The sequence below is a fragment of the Thunnus albacares genome, chromosome 21, assembly GCF_914725855.1.
Source record: "Thunnus albacares chromosome 21, fThuAlb1.1, whole genome shotgun sequence".
In the NCBI taxonomy this organism is placed as follows: domain Eukaryota; kingdom Metazoa; phylum Chordata; class Actinopteri; order Scombriformes; family Scombridae; genus Thunnus; species Thunnus albacares.
This window is the reverse complement of record NC_058126.1, coordinates 20,970,057-20,987,032: the sequence shown is the minus strand read 5'-3', so window position 1 is coordinate 20,987,032 and position 16,976 is coordinate 20,970,057. Positions and strand designations below refer to the sequence as shown.

Sequence of the window (16,976 nt, the reverse complement as noted above, 5' to 3'; positions counted from 1 at the left end):
CACACAAAACGTGCATGTAACAAGTAGTGTGAAGTAGATCTGCTGCTTGAATGACACACAAAGGACCCAAAACAAACTTATGTTTTTGATCAACACTATCAGATTATTTCTGATATTTTTCATATTATTCTTATTTTTGTAAAAAATAATGCGGGGATCTGGAGCTATTCATAAAAAATTTGGGTCTGTAGCCTTAAGCTTTAAGACCTTCAGAAGAATGTATTGTAATGAGGTGCGATTATCTGACTTTAATTATATTGTGATAAATGGCAAATTAACTGTTGGATTGGTGTATTCAAAAGGTCAGTGTTGATTAATATGGGATTTATGTGCACTGTCCCCTATAGAAAATATTAACTAATAAAGAAGCACTGTAAGCGTTAGTTGTTCAGAGTGACCCATTAGACATGAACACCTAAAACAAAGACAAACACATTTTATTGCAGGTTTCGCACTGCGTTTGGGCGCAGCTGTGATCACGGAGGACCCTCTATCATATCGTAGGTGGACAATATTGATTTCCACCCCAATATATCAGCAAACTGATATATTGGTGTGTTCTGAATGCGAGCGCACAAACCGCAAACCTCCATCACCAAACATCACAAGAGCACCCTGACTGATTGCTGTGTCCGATGCATGTCCACTCAGCCACGCAGCTAAAAACACACACACACATACACACACTCTCGGGGCACACTCTTCATCCTCAAGGTCAAGAGCTGCTGGAAGGCTGAGGCTCCTCATTGACGGCCTGATGGAGCTGACACCACGCGACCCATTGTACACATATGTTGATCTGTCCCCAGACGTGGCCTGACAGCGGCACATAAGGCCAACGTTGCACTAAACCATCAATGCATTTCAATGAGAGGATCTCATCGTTCATGTTTGTGTGTGTGTGTGTGTGTGGCAAGAAATGTAGCAAGTGGGGGATTGTAACAAAACTAAACACATTTGCAGGCTGGACAAGCATCAGCCCTGTGGAGTATGTAATCCAAAACCAGGCCAATGATTATCTCCCCTCCCCGCAAGCGCTGACTCAATTCTGATTTATGATTCGAATGAATATTGATTTTCCAGGAGCTTTTTTTTCCCCCTCTCTCTTCCCTTCCATTTCTCCTTTTAACAAAAGAGTGAATGATGTATGTGCATTGATTTCCAATCAATTATTTTTATTCTCATTTTATTTAAGCTTGGACAAATTTTCAGTGGCCCCCGCAGAGAGCAATGCATCTCTATCAATAGCGCTGTACCTCATTACTAACTGGCCTTCTGATAGCAAGCAGGGAAATAATGAGGGAGCGTTCATTTCTGAATCCGTCACATCTGCTCAAACATTGTTGGCCCATAAATTTGTCTCTGCATCATTTACATGTCACTGACAAACAAATAAGGTAAATGAACATGTTATCTCATTTTAAACTAAATCCTCCTCTTACTTTGTCTTATTTTGTTTACTTTCTGTTTATGTGATCTTGCTGACATGTGCATTTATTAGAGTGGAATTAAAAGTTGTTCTTTCACAAATTTTCCCTTTTTAATGGGCAGTTTCACACTTTAGCTGAACTTTAGTTTCTAATTGGCTCTATTCACTATACACTAACATCTGCTAACATCTCTCCAGTCAGCCAGGATTATCTCTCTGTCAGCCAATCATGGTCCTGTGAGGACTTCAGTTTTCAAATGCAGTCAAGAAGATTCCTTTAAAGTAAACTTGAACTAACATTTGAATTCTCCTCAGTTTTTGTATAAGGAAATATAAACTCTAATGATACTGTTGTGCATATTTGTCCATTTTTCAAAAGTGGATAAACCCTTTTTTGGACATTGGTGACGAAGCTTCAAGCCCTGGGTGGGCGTTTGATTGTACATGTGCTACTGACTGAAGAACGTCATAGTCCTGTCTAACATACAAACATTGATACCAAGATGTTTTTCCCCCCATCTTCAAGTGACTTAAGATGTCTGTCCACTCAAAAAGTCAAAGCTAGTTCGTTAACCTCAATAACATTTGCGTCAATCCCCACTAGATGTTACTCTTTGTTGTTTTTTCAATACCTACCGAGCTATCAGCGGCACCTGCACATTCTGCTTGCAAAAGTGTAGCACTTAAATTACAGTTGGGACTATAAGTAACAGCTAACAACATCGGCCCCAAGCTAACTGCCTGTTTGTTGAGTTTGAAATCATGTCACAAACAATTTTTGGCCAATCACACAGATACTGCACCAATAAAAATACCCTTACCAACAGTGGCAGTTGTAACTAAAAATTCACGGACCCCAGAGAACAATAATGTTGGGGCACTATCACAGCAGAAAAAAAAAAGTTCTTCTTGGCATTCCAAGTTTAACCCAATATACACAAGTCAAAAGTATATATATTTACAAATTTCTAGCGAAAATGATTCTAATTTCAGTTCAACTTTAACTACATGATGAATATTCTCAAAAATGAGGAACTGTAGACCTTGACTGTTCCTGCACAACTTGGATGATGAACATAACATCAGGGAACCGCCATAATCTGTTTGCCTATGCACGTTATGGAAAACCACACAAGAGTGGGTCTCCAGTGCACCCAGGTTACTCAGAAAAACCCCTTAGAACAACTCACTGATTGGGTTGACAGTGATGCATTAAAATGGGTCATCCTGTAATTGCTCTTTCCTGTGGCTACTTGCTGGGCTGGAATTACATAACGATGATAAAGCTGCGGACCTGGCCTTCCAAGATAAAAGCTGCCATGCAGGACCCCGTGCATTCTCTAAATGCCTCATCTAAGAGGCCTTCTGAAGGAAGTGATTACTGTAGAGCTGCCCACTAATGCTCCACCGGGACCCGACCGTGCACTCTGTTATTCATCAAACACATACAGTGTAAGCCTTGGCAACTTCGGAAATGCATGAATAATGAGTGGGCATATTATTGTGCAATGATAAGCCATGCATTCTGTTACATTTCATGTGGTGACAAAAGAAATTTTAGCAGCTCCTCTAAATGGACATGGACTCAGTGAGTTTTCACTCTTCAAAGCAAACACTGAGTCCTAGAGGGACATAATGAATAGCCCCATTAGTAACATAAAAGCAAAGTGGAATTCCTTTGCAGGGCTACAGAGGCCAGCTCCAGGCTTCACAAGACATCGCATCGCCATATGACTAAATCAGATGCTATGGGTGACAAATATGGCCTATCACAGCTGAGAGCGACACAAAGGACGCTCAGTTGTCTACTCGGGCCAGCAGCAGAAAATACTGCCACTCAGAAGACAATGTGGCTCCTGTGCAGAAATGTTGTTTATCTCATCAGGCGATGGCGTGCCAGGTTGTGGTCCAACTTAATGCTCTGAACTTATGCAATAGCTGCAGGAAGAGATGCCTCTGTGGCACGCGAGTACTTCTCCAAAGAGGAAATGATAAGAATAAGTGGGGATGACGTAGTGCCATTGCCAAATATGCGATGGAATGTTACTGGAATGAAGACTCATTCATGAGGGAATAAAGCTGAGTGTCACCAGACAATAGTGGATTTATAAACCTTATAATTTAGCTATGGCATAAATCTTTCTGTTTCTATTTTGATAAATGCCATGCAAAGACGCTAAGAATCAAAACTTAAGTTTTAACTTGCATTTTGCCTTCTGAGATTAAGTTCAAATTCAAATTCTAAACTTAAAAATGCACAAACATTATGTATGAAATCACAGTTTTAATTTCCTGATGCAGTGGTTCCCAGTCTGAGGAGTCATTGGGTAATTAAAGGCATAACTAAGAAAGAAAATGGTCTGTCACACCAAATTGTGTTTTCTGTTTTTTTTGTTTTTTTTTTTTAACTTTTCTCTATTTTCTCTGTGTTTTTTTCTTTTGAAATCTTGAATACTTTCACCCATTCAGGCCTCTAAAAATGCCTCTAATGGTGCAATCTGACGGTTAAAGTGCGAACAACTCACACTGTACAGTCACAACCTGCGATGTTGTGTCAGAAGTAGATATTGCTTCATTTTAAGGGGACACGAGCGAAAAAGGTTGGGAACCACTGTCGTAACGCATTAGGAGAACTTCCTGCTGAAGGCACATTTATATGGATTGGTATATGCTACTTCTGGTCCAAAATATTCTTGGGATGGAGTAAAAGAGAAAATCAGTGGAGTGCTCCTTTAATGTAGAATTTCTAATGTACCATAATAACTAAACTGGGGTATAAAAAAAATCTTTAACTGACAGGAACCACTTGAGAATATTAATTTCACTATGTACTCTTTTTTAATGCAAATATGTTGGAAAAAGACATTCATATTTTAAGAAATACTGACAGACTGTACTTGTCAAACTTTTGCTTAGGATGGACTTTCATTTTTTTCAGAGTCAAGATAAAGCAGAAGTCTCTATTAATTCACTCAGAGAGCAGAAGTGTTCCCTTTAAACTCATGTCTGCTGATAATAATTTCCGGCTACCAATTAGTCATCGTGTGTGGCAACCTCAGGTTCAGTGGAAGCTATTTAGAGGCAGATGTCAACACATGCACTCCACCACAGTTACAGCACTGGTGAACTCACACCGTTAAACAGCAGTGTTGCAAGTCTTACTTGTGACTAAGTTTCACAGACACACACACACACACACACACACACACTGAGTGAGTGAGAGAGAGAGAGACTGAAATGTTTTCCAAAGAAGAGGAGTAAAACTGTTTCGGCTCACATGCGCTGTCTGTGGTGAAACATGTAGCAGACAGAAAGAACTACAGAGAAAGCGAGTACATCACCCGCTTATATACATGCCTATAAATAACCAACCAATCAGCGATGAGGTGCTGGGAGGCACTGGGAGTTAAACGCACCAATTACAGAAGAGACTGAACCAAATTAAGTCAGAGGGCCGCCGCGATTGGTCGGCTGTGATATCATTTGCAGGCCGGGACGCTGCTCGCCGCTGATTGGCTTACATCCTGCAGGCGTAATCCTGCCGTGAGGAAGGGGGGGCGGGCGTCGAGGTTTGAATAGGGAAGTTTGCAGAGCGCAGTTGTTCCCCATCCAGTCCGGTGCGGTGTTTGCAAATACCTTGAACACAAGCGAGAGAAGGGGGGGACGGACGGACGCTCTTCTGCTGCTGAAAACAAGCGCCGCTTCGTTTGCATCGCATGCGACTTACAGCAGGGGATACTCTTCGCTCTTATTCCTCTCCACTGGGTGTTTTTATACCTGAAAAAAAAACATCTAAGTGCAGCTAAATAGGCTTCTTCTATATATTTTTTTTCAAACTCGGGAAAAAATGGATGTTCTACCCATGTGCAGCATCTTTCAAGAACTTCAAATAGTTCACGACACGGGCTATTTCTCAGCCTTACCGTCACTGGAGGAGTACTGGCAGCAGGTGAATATATCATCTATCAGCTATCTTTTTTTTTTTTTTTTTTTAAAGTCAGTATGTGAGCTTGTGTGGCAAAGCGGAACTGAGCAGGTTTCACGCTTTTTCTTTGCCTTTAAACAGCTCACACACCGCGGTGTTTTTAGAGCGCCGGAGAAGTTAAAATAATCCTCCCGTAATGACAGGTTGTAAACACAGGTGCAAGGTGCTTAGACGGAGCCCCATCCATCCTCTTGACGCGCTATTTCATTATCAGTTTCGTTATGAAGTTTTGGCAGGCTGAAGTGGATCAGTGTGTCAGTCTGACAGCTGGAGTCGAGGCTCCGCTGCGCCAAGATGAATGGAGAGAGAGAGAGAGAGAGAGAGAGTGTAACTCAAGCAGCAGAGAGCAGCGTGCTGGTGCTGGGCTGCTATATTTTGAGCATGACTTCTTCTTTTACCGGATGGTTTCGGGGCATTGAGCGCTGGTTTAGCTCCCAACAGGAGTGATGGTGCCGGTGAAATACATGAGGAAGTGGGATTTGAATTCAGGCTGCAGTTGATTCAGCATCAGATGTAGTGTGTTGGCTCAGGATCAGGAAATGATATTATGTGGTGTTGTTTTTCCTCCTTTACAAGACTGTTTTGGCACTTTCAAAATCTTCTTCAACTTAAAAGATGATACAATGTTTCAGCTTCATTTTTCTAACCTTTTAAAGATTTTAATGATATTCTCACCTCTTTCTGCTCCCTCATATTTATGTCATTTATAAGCATCCATTTACATCCTCCTTGTATTTGAATGGGCACCACAACATGAGACTATATCAAATGTCAACCATGGCCAATTCCTCCTCGCATGAGTAGACAGCTGCACAGCTGGAAAATATTGTGTAAGGCTGCAGAAGAGTGTGCCTAGAGGAAATATTTATTCTGCACGAGCCCTGTCAAAGCTGCTGTCTCTGAGCACCTTCTAATGAAAGGCCCTGCTTTTCAACTTTAATGGCTCCGAAATAAATTGGAGCCAGTGTATCTTTTTCGCAGCGGGGCATGAGTGGCTGAAACTGAGGAAGGATGTGATTGCATGTCAGAGGTACGCATGAGGAAAAGCAGCTGAATAGCTCATGTTGGAGGGGGAAGTTGAGTGGCTTCCTTAAAAGGACTCTAAATTTGTTGAGTGAGTCATTCAGCTGCTGAAATGACAATGCACGTTTTTTTGCTGTTCGGCCACGCTCAGGTGCAGGAGAGTTGGTGAATGAATCACGTGAAGCTGTGGTGATCTGTACATGTTGTGAGGTTTGAGATGAGGCTTGATTGAGGTGAATATTTTCTTCCTGTGCCACTCAGAGGTTGAGTTCAGCCAAGTCATAGGGTCATATTGCATCATGATACACACAACACAGCTTGTCTTTTGTAAATATGTCTAAACTTCATCATGTGCTACTTGCGATCAAGATAATCTGCAGGGTTTCAGCCGGAATTGCTGAGATTTCCTGGTTAACTCTTCTGCTGTTAGCGTTTAACAAATATTACACCGCACGAGGCATTTTGGGGCATGTGCACATGCATCATTTAAAGGGATTTCCCACACAGAAGCATCTTGCTGGTGTGAAGGAGCCTCCTCTCTCCAGTGGTTTTGTTGTAATGCATTCATTCTTACTGTATTCTCTCTTCTGTTTGCATTCATCCAGACATGCTTGGAGTTGGAGCGCTATCTACAGAGCGAGCCTTACGTCTCCACATCTGACCTCAAGTTTGACGGCCAGGAGGACCTCTGGAGCAAGTTGATCTTGGCCTGCGGGGATAAGGCCAAGGCCGAGTCCGACCCAAAGATGGCGCCGGCCCACGAGGAGGACAATCAGGATAGCCAAATCTTGGACACCAACAGTGTGAATTCTGACGCCAGCAGCGAAGCTTCAGACAGTTCTGAGGAGCTCTCGCCAACACACAGCTTTACCTCCAACCCTCTGGGCTCTGTCTTGGTTGGCTCTGGACCTTTTAGCCCCTCCGTCATTAGCACTCCACCGTCCTCGCCGGAGGCCAACTCCGAGCCCGGCGGCGTCACGAACGGCTGGGTCGGCACACACGCAGAGTTGCACTTGCCGGTCAAAATCAGGAGCGGCGGGATCGCTAAGAGTTCGGAAAAGACAGGACTCATCTGCGGGGAAGCGTCACCAGACGGCAGGAGGCGAGTACACAGGTGTCACTTCAACGGGTGTCGCAAGGTTTACACAAAGAGCTCCCACCTAAAAGCACACCAGCGCACTCATACAGGTGAGTTTCACACGTCTTACCAGCTAAAATGTGGCCACATGTGGTCTGTGTTGACATAAAACTGAAGAGAAGTGACAAGGGCTCTGCTGCTTCTAAAGCTGAATCAATTCACGTGTAGAGTTTAAAAATCAGTTTTTATTGAGTGAGGGACAGGAGTGGAAGTGCCATTAATTCAGTCTTCCACCTTAACGTCATTGTCCATCCATTGTGTAATGTAATTAAAGGTCCACATTGCATGATGTCCTCAGCTGGAGCGATGTGAGTATTAGCTCTGCATGGCTGGATACCTAAACTGTGACCTAATCTATCTGGAATGTGACTGACTGAGCCAGTGAGTGAGCGAGCGAGAGAGAGAGAGAGAGAGAGGGAGGGAGAGAGGGAGAGCAGGGGGGAGGGGTTGCACATGGGAGATAAAAGGACTTCAAAACAGATTGAGTTTCACCATGGGAAAGGGTGAATGGGCGGGGAGCCAGGGGGCACAGAGTTGGAAGGCTTTGAATGGTCATTTGAGCGTTTCTTATTTTTGATTAGCGGCATGAAATTGCACGTGTGTCTCTCCCATTTTCTATATCGCACACTTTCAGCTGCGCCGCATCGCTGGGAGCATTCTCAGCATGTTTCAGGTTGCATAAACAAGCGGGGGCCAGTGATCCAACAGGTTCAGTGGAATCTGGGTCTCGAGTGACTTGTCACCACCTATGTCATCTGGCCTGGGCCCCGGGGCTGATTGATTTGAATGTATTTAAATAACAACAGCGCTGAGAGCAAAGAATGACCCGCCAGTCGTCGCCTGAGCAGACAGTTCCTTTTGTGCTCGTGTCCAAATGTGAACTCAACCAAATGTCTCCTTGTTTTTTGTTTGGCAGGTGAGAAACCGTACAGGTGTTCATGGGAGGGCTGCGAGTGGCGTTTTGCACGGAGCGACGAGTTGACCAGACACTTCAGGAAGCACACTGGGGCAAAGCCATTTAAATGCAGTCACTGTGACAGGTAAGCTCGGTTACTGTGAGGAATGTCAGCAGTCTTTTTGATAAGACATGCTGATAGAGCATGCTTTCATGACTTTGTTGATGTGATCTGCTTTTCTTGCATCATCCAGATAGTGATGCATGTGTTAAAAGACTGAAAACACTGATGATGCACTTTAGTTAGGTTAGTTTGAAATGAATCAGGAGGCTCATTTGGACTCAGCTCAGTAGGAAGTTGTTAGTTCAGTTATCACTGTAAAAGTCGATTAAAATCACACAGCTTCCCACAAAAACTTCCTCTCTAAAACGTGTCTCTGTCAGCAGTTTCCTTTTTGCATTTTTTTTGTTGACTCTTTTCTCCCTCTCTGTCCCCAGATGTTTCTCCAGGTCTGACCATCTGGCTCTTCACATGAAGAGGCACATCTAAAGCAGGGCGAGCACCAACCAAGCAACGCAGCGGAGGGGAAAGTTTTAAAAGAAGAAAAAAAAAAAACAAACAAACGCCGTCTCCCGACCAGTCTCTTGGTTGAACTGTCCCAGAGCAGAGTGGCGGGAGTGTGTTCCAGCCAAAGCATGCCGTTTTGCACCATACTGAAACCCAGTGCCTCCGGAACCTCTCTTTGGAGAAAGGCGCTCTGAAGGTTGTCTGTTGCAACAAGAGGACAAAATCATGGATGGGGGAAGAGATTTTTTTTTTTTTTTTTTTTTTTTTGATTGAGAAGGACTTACAACACACACAAAAAAAAAGACAAAAAAAAAAAAAAAACACACGAAAAGAATGAATGATTTTGTATGTATGGTGCATGATGTTTTGGGGACATCTCCCGGACAGCAGATACACTGGTACTTTACAAAAAGAAAAACTGTCTGAGGTAAGCATGTGTGCACTGTGAATGTCTGAGACTGGCTGACTGGCCCCCCTGGAAAGAGAGAAGAAGAGAGGATGGGTGGATTGATGGATGGTCTGGGGCTGGTACCAGTGTTGCTGTGGACTGAATGGGTTTCTGGGGGAAACATTCCATTAGTGTTTCCCCAGTGGCAGTGTGAGGATTACCTGCCTGTCTGTCTGGCACCCAGACTGGGGGTTCTCTGAAGCTGTTGAGGCCTTGGGTTTGACCAGAAAGAGAGGGTTTGACGTATCACCCTTCTGATCTGTGACCCAGGGACCAAGACTCCCCCCGGTCACCGTATGACAGGAGCTTTTTTTGGTGTTTTTGGTGCAGCTACTAAATGTGCAATGTGTTATGTAGCCTGGTTTATTATTTTTTTACAAGCTACAAAGCTCATTTGTAGTCCAATTGTATAAGCTGTGTGCTTAGAGGTATAACACAACTATACTATAACTTCAGTATCATAGACAGGTGTTGCATGGTTCTAGGGTTTGTTCATTTCCTGTTTCCACTGTAATCAGGACTGCAAATAGTTTCAATAAAAGTGCAGCTAAAATGCGAACGGTTAAGTGTTACAATATTGTACATAAAGCCTTGATGATTCCCTCTTTTAGTTTCACAATTTCATCCATTTCCCTCATTCCTGTTTTTCATCTGGCTGGAGATTTCACCACTGCTTGCAAATCTTTTTTTTTTCTCATTCATCCTATGCCTTGAGGACTAATTTTTGATTTTTGTACTTTCTTTCTATCTAATAATGCACTGTTGACCTTAATGGTGCCTTATGCAAGTGACTCAGCCTCGTGGTAGTCGTGGTTCGCTCCCTCGGGAAGTCACATTTGTTGTATGGGTGATTTGACAAGCTTGATCAAGGCTCAATTACATATTTGCTCTCGCGCCTCTTAAAAGACAGTTGTCTACATCCACATCTGAATAATCATGTTAAAATGCAAATGTTCAGAAAACATACCTTTCCTCAGACTTTTTTTTCATTTTTGAGCAAGTTGATTTGTCACATTCAATTAAGTCAGATCATGTAAATAAGACAAATGCTGTATGTTTAGAGCACTTAAATTCATTTATTAAAGACATTAACTACTGTGTAGTATGTACTGAAGTCCATTACACACAGCTCTAAGGTACAAAATAACCAGACTAGGTAGACAAAAATGGGGTTTTTTTTAGGTGCAGTGCTGCTCCTTTTTCCTTGTATCCCTCCCCACCGCCGCCACCACCACCACCAAACCCCAACACCATCCTCCCCCCACCCCCCCCCCCCCCCCCACCCTCGCTGCTTGTCGCTGCCTCCCTGCAAGTGGGACTGAAGAAAAAGCTAAAGATTTATTGTAATTAACAGGCTGCAGTTGGACAGGCCTCGCCTTGTACTGCCTCTCAGTAATGAATTGCTAAAGGCTTTGTTGGCATGGAATCTGTCACAGACTGCTGACTGTGTAGGTTGGTTATTGACCTGTCTGGGGAGCGTTGTTTTAGCCAAGCTGCAACAGTATTATGAAAACCACAGGAGCGAGTGAGGGGGCGGGGGCTCTCGGGAGGAGATAAAGATCAACCATTGACGGTGCGCTTTGGAAATTTGGCCAAAAAAAAAAAAAAAAAAAAAACAATACCTCCCCTAAAGGTGAATCTGAATTTGTTAGATTTTTCAGGGGGGCAGGTGGAGGCAAAGGGGGATGGATACTTAACAAAAGGTGGAGACCAAAATAATTATAGGGATTAAGCCTATTACTGCTTCAGGATAAAGTGATCTGTGCCACCCACTCCAGATCAGCGACCTTGCTGTAGGAATTCGATGTTGCAGCAAGTTGCACCGCGGCATGCTACGACATATGGATTTCAGATCGGCGGGTGAAAGAGGCAGGATGAGTACAAACTTGAAACTGCTTGCTGCAATAGATTTGGGAGTGCTGGCAGTGCCTTTTGTGGGCAAAGGCAAGGAACATCCATTCTGTGAAAGCGGCAGCCGATACTGTTCAAGTGGTAATTGAGCCTTGATTTAGCCCCATGTTTGCTCGCATCTTTTACACTTTCCATCATCTCTTTCATCCCACTATCCCAACTATTCTGTCTCTCTCTCTCTCTCTCTCTCTCTCTCACACACACACACACACACACACAGCTCTTTGTTCTCAACTGAATCTTTGTATAAAAAGAAAAAAAAACAACTTTTGTAAAATTGTTATGTTTATGCTTTATGAAATTTTTATTTGAAATTGTTTTGCAAAATTGTTATATTTCTGTATGAATGTATTTTTTATTGGAATAATAAGAAATTCTTATCTGACTTTGGCTTGCTTCCTTTGTCTCATTTGTTGATTCTCCTCAGTTATGCTTCATTATTGTGAAAGCTTTTTGCCTGTGGGAGGCTTGCAGCTTGTAGAGGATGAATGGCTACATTTCAACTGCACACTGCCCTCCAGTAATATGGACAAAATTAGATTAGGGCCAGGGTGTGAGCACCAAGGGTACAGATCTGACATTTCGAATTTGTCACTTAAATAATGAATTAGAAACACGGATGTTTACCAAACACTTCATTCAGTATAAATTCTTTGATGTAGGAAATTGTGCAAGGGGGACATGGAACAGTTGTACCTGCTGCTGCTAATGCTGCTGCTGCTGAAAGCTCTAAATGGCCTCACCTCTCCCTGACTTGTAAATACCAGCATGAAAATAACTGGTTGCTAAACACAGAAACCTGACGCACCTCGCTCTCTGTAACCAACACTCAGATTTAGCTTTTTTTTTTTTTCCCTCCTTCCAAACACCCCCTAGAAAAGTTTCTGTAAAATCCTGCTGCAGTGTTTTATTTCCAAGAGCGACTGACTGCTCACTCCTTACAGCTAGCTAGCTCTCATCAAAGCAGTATAAATAATTTATCGCCATCTCTTACAGCCCATGGCATTTAATTAGAGAGCCGCTTTTATACATTTGTTAGATAATTACTCTACTTGACACAGATAATGATACAAAACAGCAGTGGATAAACCAAAGAGCTGAATTTAAGTTACAAACTAATAAGAAAATAAGATTAAAATAAGACATTTCTTCTCTGTTCCCCTGCTTATGGTGATGACCTAGAATGGGCAGGCAACTTATTAGCTCCTGTGATTTCCAGTAAAAGCCCCTTTGGTTTATAAATGAAGCTTTGCCTGCAGTTGATAATTAAGCTCGCTTTAGAGACCCTCCCAGCTTTGGAGTGAAGCGAAGAACGTTGTTTTTGCCTCAAATGCTGCAGCTCCTTGATCTCTCAAAACTGCTGCCCCACTTGATTTGTCAACTTCACATGTACCTGTGATGCATAATGCATGGCTAAAGAGCAACCAGCAGACAAGTGCTATGAGTGTCCAAATCACTCACTTGACCTACACATAGACAAAACCCCCGTAGGCTCATATTGCTCTTCACAAGGCCGTATTCTTGTTTTTAACCTCTACGGTTGGCCACATGTTGCGTCTGATTCCCATGCAGCTGACTCCCATTTTAGCGAGAGAAGTGGAACATCCTCTTCTGAAGTGGACCGTCATGGATAATGTTTCTCGTAAATGTGGCACTGATATCGTATAATTCCTTTGAAGTGTCCAGAGTCCACATCCTGCACATGCTTTCCCACATTGATATTGTAACTGAATCTAAAGCCCAAAGGATTATGGGAAACAATTACTCACTTTAAGACGTCACACGTCTTCTCTGATTGTCTCAGGGGAATGGATAAGATCTGATCTTAAAGTCTCATGACCAAGTTATGGTGTGCAAACATGCTTTTGTCAAGACAGCATGTAATTGCTAATTGCTAAGGTAACGAAGTACTTTTATTCAACTACTGTGCCAAAGTACAGTTTTAAGGTAAATTTTCTGCTATTTTATACTTAGACACAACCTCAGAGCAAATTTTGTACTTTTGACTCCACCACATTTACTGAACAGCTACAGTTACTAGTTATTTAACAGATTAAGATTTTATATTAAAGAAAAAAGAACATATGATGAGTTTATAAAAGACAATGCATTGTACCAAAGAGTGATTTCTCCTTTAAATGTCTCAGATGATTTGGTTAAAATTGGCGTAATGTGATTTACCTCACCTTAAACAAAAAAAGCAAAAAATTGAGAAAAGTAAAAAAAGTATCCAGATTTATCTTGTGACCCTTTGGAGCTAACAAAGCTAACATAGATTGGGAACCACTGGATTAAACCAAACTATATATAAAGTAGTTAAATCAAGCTTCACTTGATGCATCAGTATTAACAATCTAATAGTATAATATAAAATAACATCAGTCACAGGGGACATTTTTCTTCAGTACTTTATACTTCAAGGGACTGTATGAAAATCATTATTGCAGAATTTTGAGGTACCTTACTATATTTTCATTTTATACTATTTGATACTTCTAACCTACTAAATTTGTATGAGTGAGATACTGTACTTTTTACTCCAATACATTTATTTGAAAGCTATAGTTACTTCACTGATCAAATTTTAGTACAAAACATATCATCATCTTACAAATATGATGCATTGTTAGAGATGAAAATATCAATACACAACACTATATTAAGTGCTTATATGTTAATGCGGTAGTAATAATCTACTGTATAATATGAAGATCTGAAAAGGACCTTTCTGCATACTTTTGATTCTTTAAGTATATTTTACTGCTAATACATCTGCACTTATACTCAAGTAAAATGTTGAATGTAGGGCTTGTGGTAATTTGATTAAATGCCAATTTGCCAGGAATATGAACCATTTAATGTCAGTAATATCAACTGAATTTATACTTATTTGTAGGATAACATATCTCAGCACCAGCATCACCATTATTCTTTACATCAGTCGTGAAATAACTCTTGTATTTACAGCGTATTTTAAAAGCATGTTTGTTTTCATGTGATATACTGAGCCGGTAACACTGAAGAAGAATGAGCATGTTACTCACAATCATTTCAAAGCTGTCGTACGACCACGTCAGTTGTATCAGTGAATCTCAATGAATGTGACTATCTCTCACTACATAATTGCAAAGGGATTACTATTTTATCATTTCCTTTCAAGCGAAAGGCCTTCCAAATGTGGATAGTAAAATAAATCATTATCCAAAATTGCTGTGAAATAACAGAGCAGCAGGAATGAGAGATTGCCTCGCCTGAGTCACACACACACACACACACACATACATACACACACACACGCGCGCGAGAAAATGGACTGTGATGGAGGCACACAGTGAGTTAAATGAGGGGAAATAATAAGGAAAGAGGAGGTTATCAGGCTCTGAGCCTGGTTCATTCAGCCAGCCAGACTGCAAGTCATCACATATGCAGACTTTACTCTGAAAGCACCAGCGTCAGGGCTTTCTCTCTCTCTCTCTCTCCCTCCCTTTCTGTTAATGGAGTCTATTAGGACTTTGGCTCGTAGGGGAAATAGGACTGAAATCAGAGGTCACTGACCCTCCTTTATGTTCCTGGCTTGCAAGCACCACAACCGCAGACGCCACCACCGTGCCATAATCACCATCATCACCATCCCCATCATCATCATCATCATCGTCGCTATCAGTCTTCTCTACATTGTCATTCCCATTTCAATCCACACTTTTATCATCAAAAACTCAAGTATCATCAGCACTATTGTTATCCCTCTATCCTAATATCACTCCCCCTTGTTGAATCCCTCCTTAAATAATGCATATTTCCTTAAACGAACCCCCATAGTAAATTAGATTCGACACCTAATTACCATGTTGCAATTAGCAGAAGAAATGAGACAGGATCTAAGAACATTGCCCACAACAAAGTGTGCCAGATTAGATGTTTTTTTGTTTTTTTTTTGTCTGTTCTGTTTTGTACTTAATCCCCATAAATACTAAGAGCTGCAGTTCTTTTTGCCTTTCAACTCAGATTAATTTCAGTCATGACTGATGCTTTACTGTAAGAGCATCAGTTCTTTTGAAAATTGAGATGCAATCCTTAGAAAGACTCCAACTCTCCCCAAAAAGAAGCAACAGCTCTGTGAGAGATTTGTGGATGACACAATGTAGCAGCCAGCGGGGGGTTTACCAGAAAACCTCTGCTAGTTGATGTCGTCAAGCATGACCTTGTTACAGAACGCATGGTGAACTAGTGAACACGTCTAAGTCCTATGCAAAGTAGCAAAGGTGACTTCATAAGTGCAAGCTTTCAGTGCAAGGATTACAGTGTGACGAATAAAAACACAACTTCTCTGGACACTCAAACACAAACCGGCCGTAGTAGCCTGCAGATATCTGTGGCTGTACTCATGTCAGCACATCATGAATGAGAGAAAATCATCATTTCATGCTACTTACAAATATATACTATATATAAATTGAGCAGAACTACTACACTGTCAGTTAGCTGTGGTTGCATGGCCAGATTAATGTACTAGAGGGCTCCAGGGTGAAAATGATCACTATTGACCACCTGTTTGTGGTAATTGCATCACTCCCAACAATGACGCTCAGCACAGCAGGAGGGAGTGAGGACTGATGACACTAACTTACCCTTTAGGAGAACGTAGACTCAAGTGGATGCTGGGGCTTTTGAAAAGCTATATGAACAGCAGTTCAGATGACCACAAACTTTGAATATGGAGTCTTTGGGGGCCCTGAGGGTGTGGGGCAGCAGTGCCCACTTTGATCGTTTGGTAATTCAGCCTAATGTAGCTGTTTGGGTCCGCCCAGTGCGATTTAATTCCACTAATGAGATCTGTACAAAGAAACTAATCTGTCTATACACAATGTAGCATATTTTCTAAAAGATTATTTATTAATATTTTAGCATGTTACCATATCATTGACAATGTGAATGGAGTAGGGCTGGGTGATATAGTTGAAATCCTCATCAATATGGCAAATGTATGCAATGAACAAACAATGAACAAAGACACAGGCACCTCATTCTTTTCAGTGGGCCCACACATTGGGAGTGGCACCGCATAATTAAAGAAACGTACGATTGTCTGGCAAAAAAGTTGAACCTGACTCAGCTTTTCCTGCAACATAATCCGGCAAAGAGCTGGACAACCACACATTCACACACAACAGAAATGGTGTATTCCACTGAAATGGAGGATACAGTTGCAGATGATTGTTGCTGAGATAACTTTGCACAGCTGCAAAATCCTGTATCATCCTGTATCATATAAACAAGCAGTGCAGTGTGAAATAACACATGCCCTTTCGATGCAGCACATACTGAAAATGATCGTTTTTAGTATGAATGCCTGCTTAAAAAAAAGATTACAATATGTAATTTTGTCTGTTCTTGAGTTACAACTTGTTATGAATCATTGATTTGAACAGAAATGTGTAATAAGGTCATATCACCCCAATATGATTCTGCTGACAGTCGATGAACTATAACATTGAATTATCACCCAGCTCTAATGGAGACCTTCTGGTTAGATTATATGGATCATTTTAAATCAATTAATGAAAAAACGAAAACCATAA

General features: G+C 41.7%; 1 protein-coding gene and 1 long non-coding RNA gene across 2 annotated transcripts in view; one reads left to right on the top strand and one right to left on the bottom strand.

Annotated features, from left to right (window-relative positions):
- LOC122972444 overlaps positions 1-16,976 on the bottom strand; it is a 36,584-nt gene that overhangs the window by 18,658 nt on the left and 950 nt on the right. The gene's annotated exons all lie outside the window — the stretch shown is intronic.
- Positions 5,012-11,118, top strand: klf6a (Kruppel-like factor 6a). Its single transcript, XM_044339555.1, has 4 exons — positions 5,012-5,378; positions 7,043-7,625; positions 8,492-8,615; positions 8,969-11,118. Exons 1-4 carry the CDS (start codon positions 5,277-5,279, stop codon positions 9,018-9,020), a joined length of 861 nt encoding a protein of 286 aa, XP_044195490.1. The 5' UTR covers positions 5,012-5,276; the 3' UTR covers positions 9,021-11,118.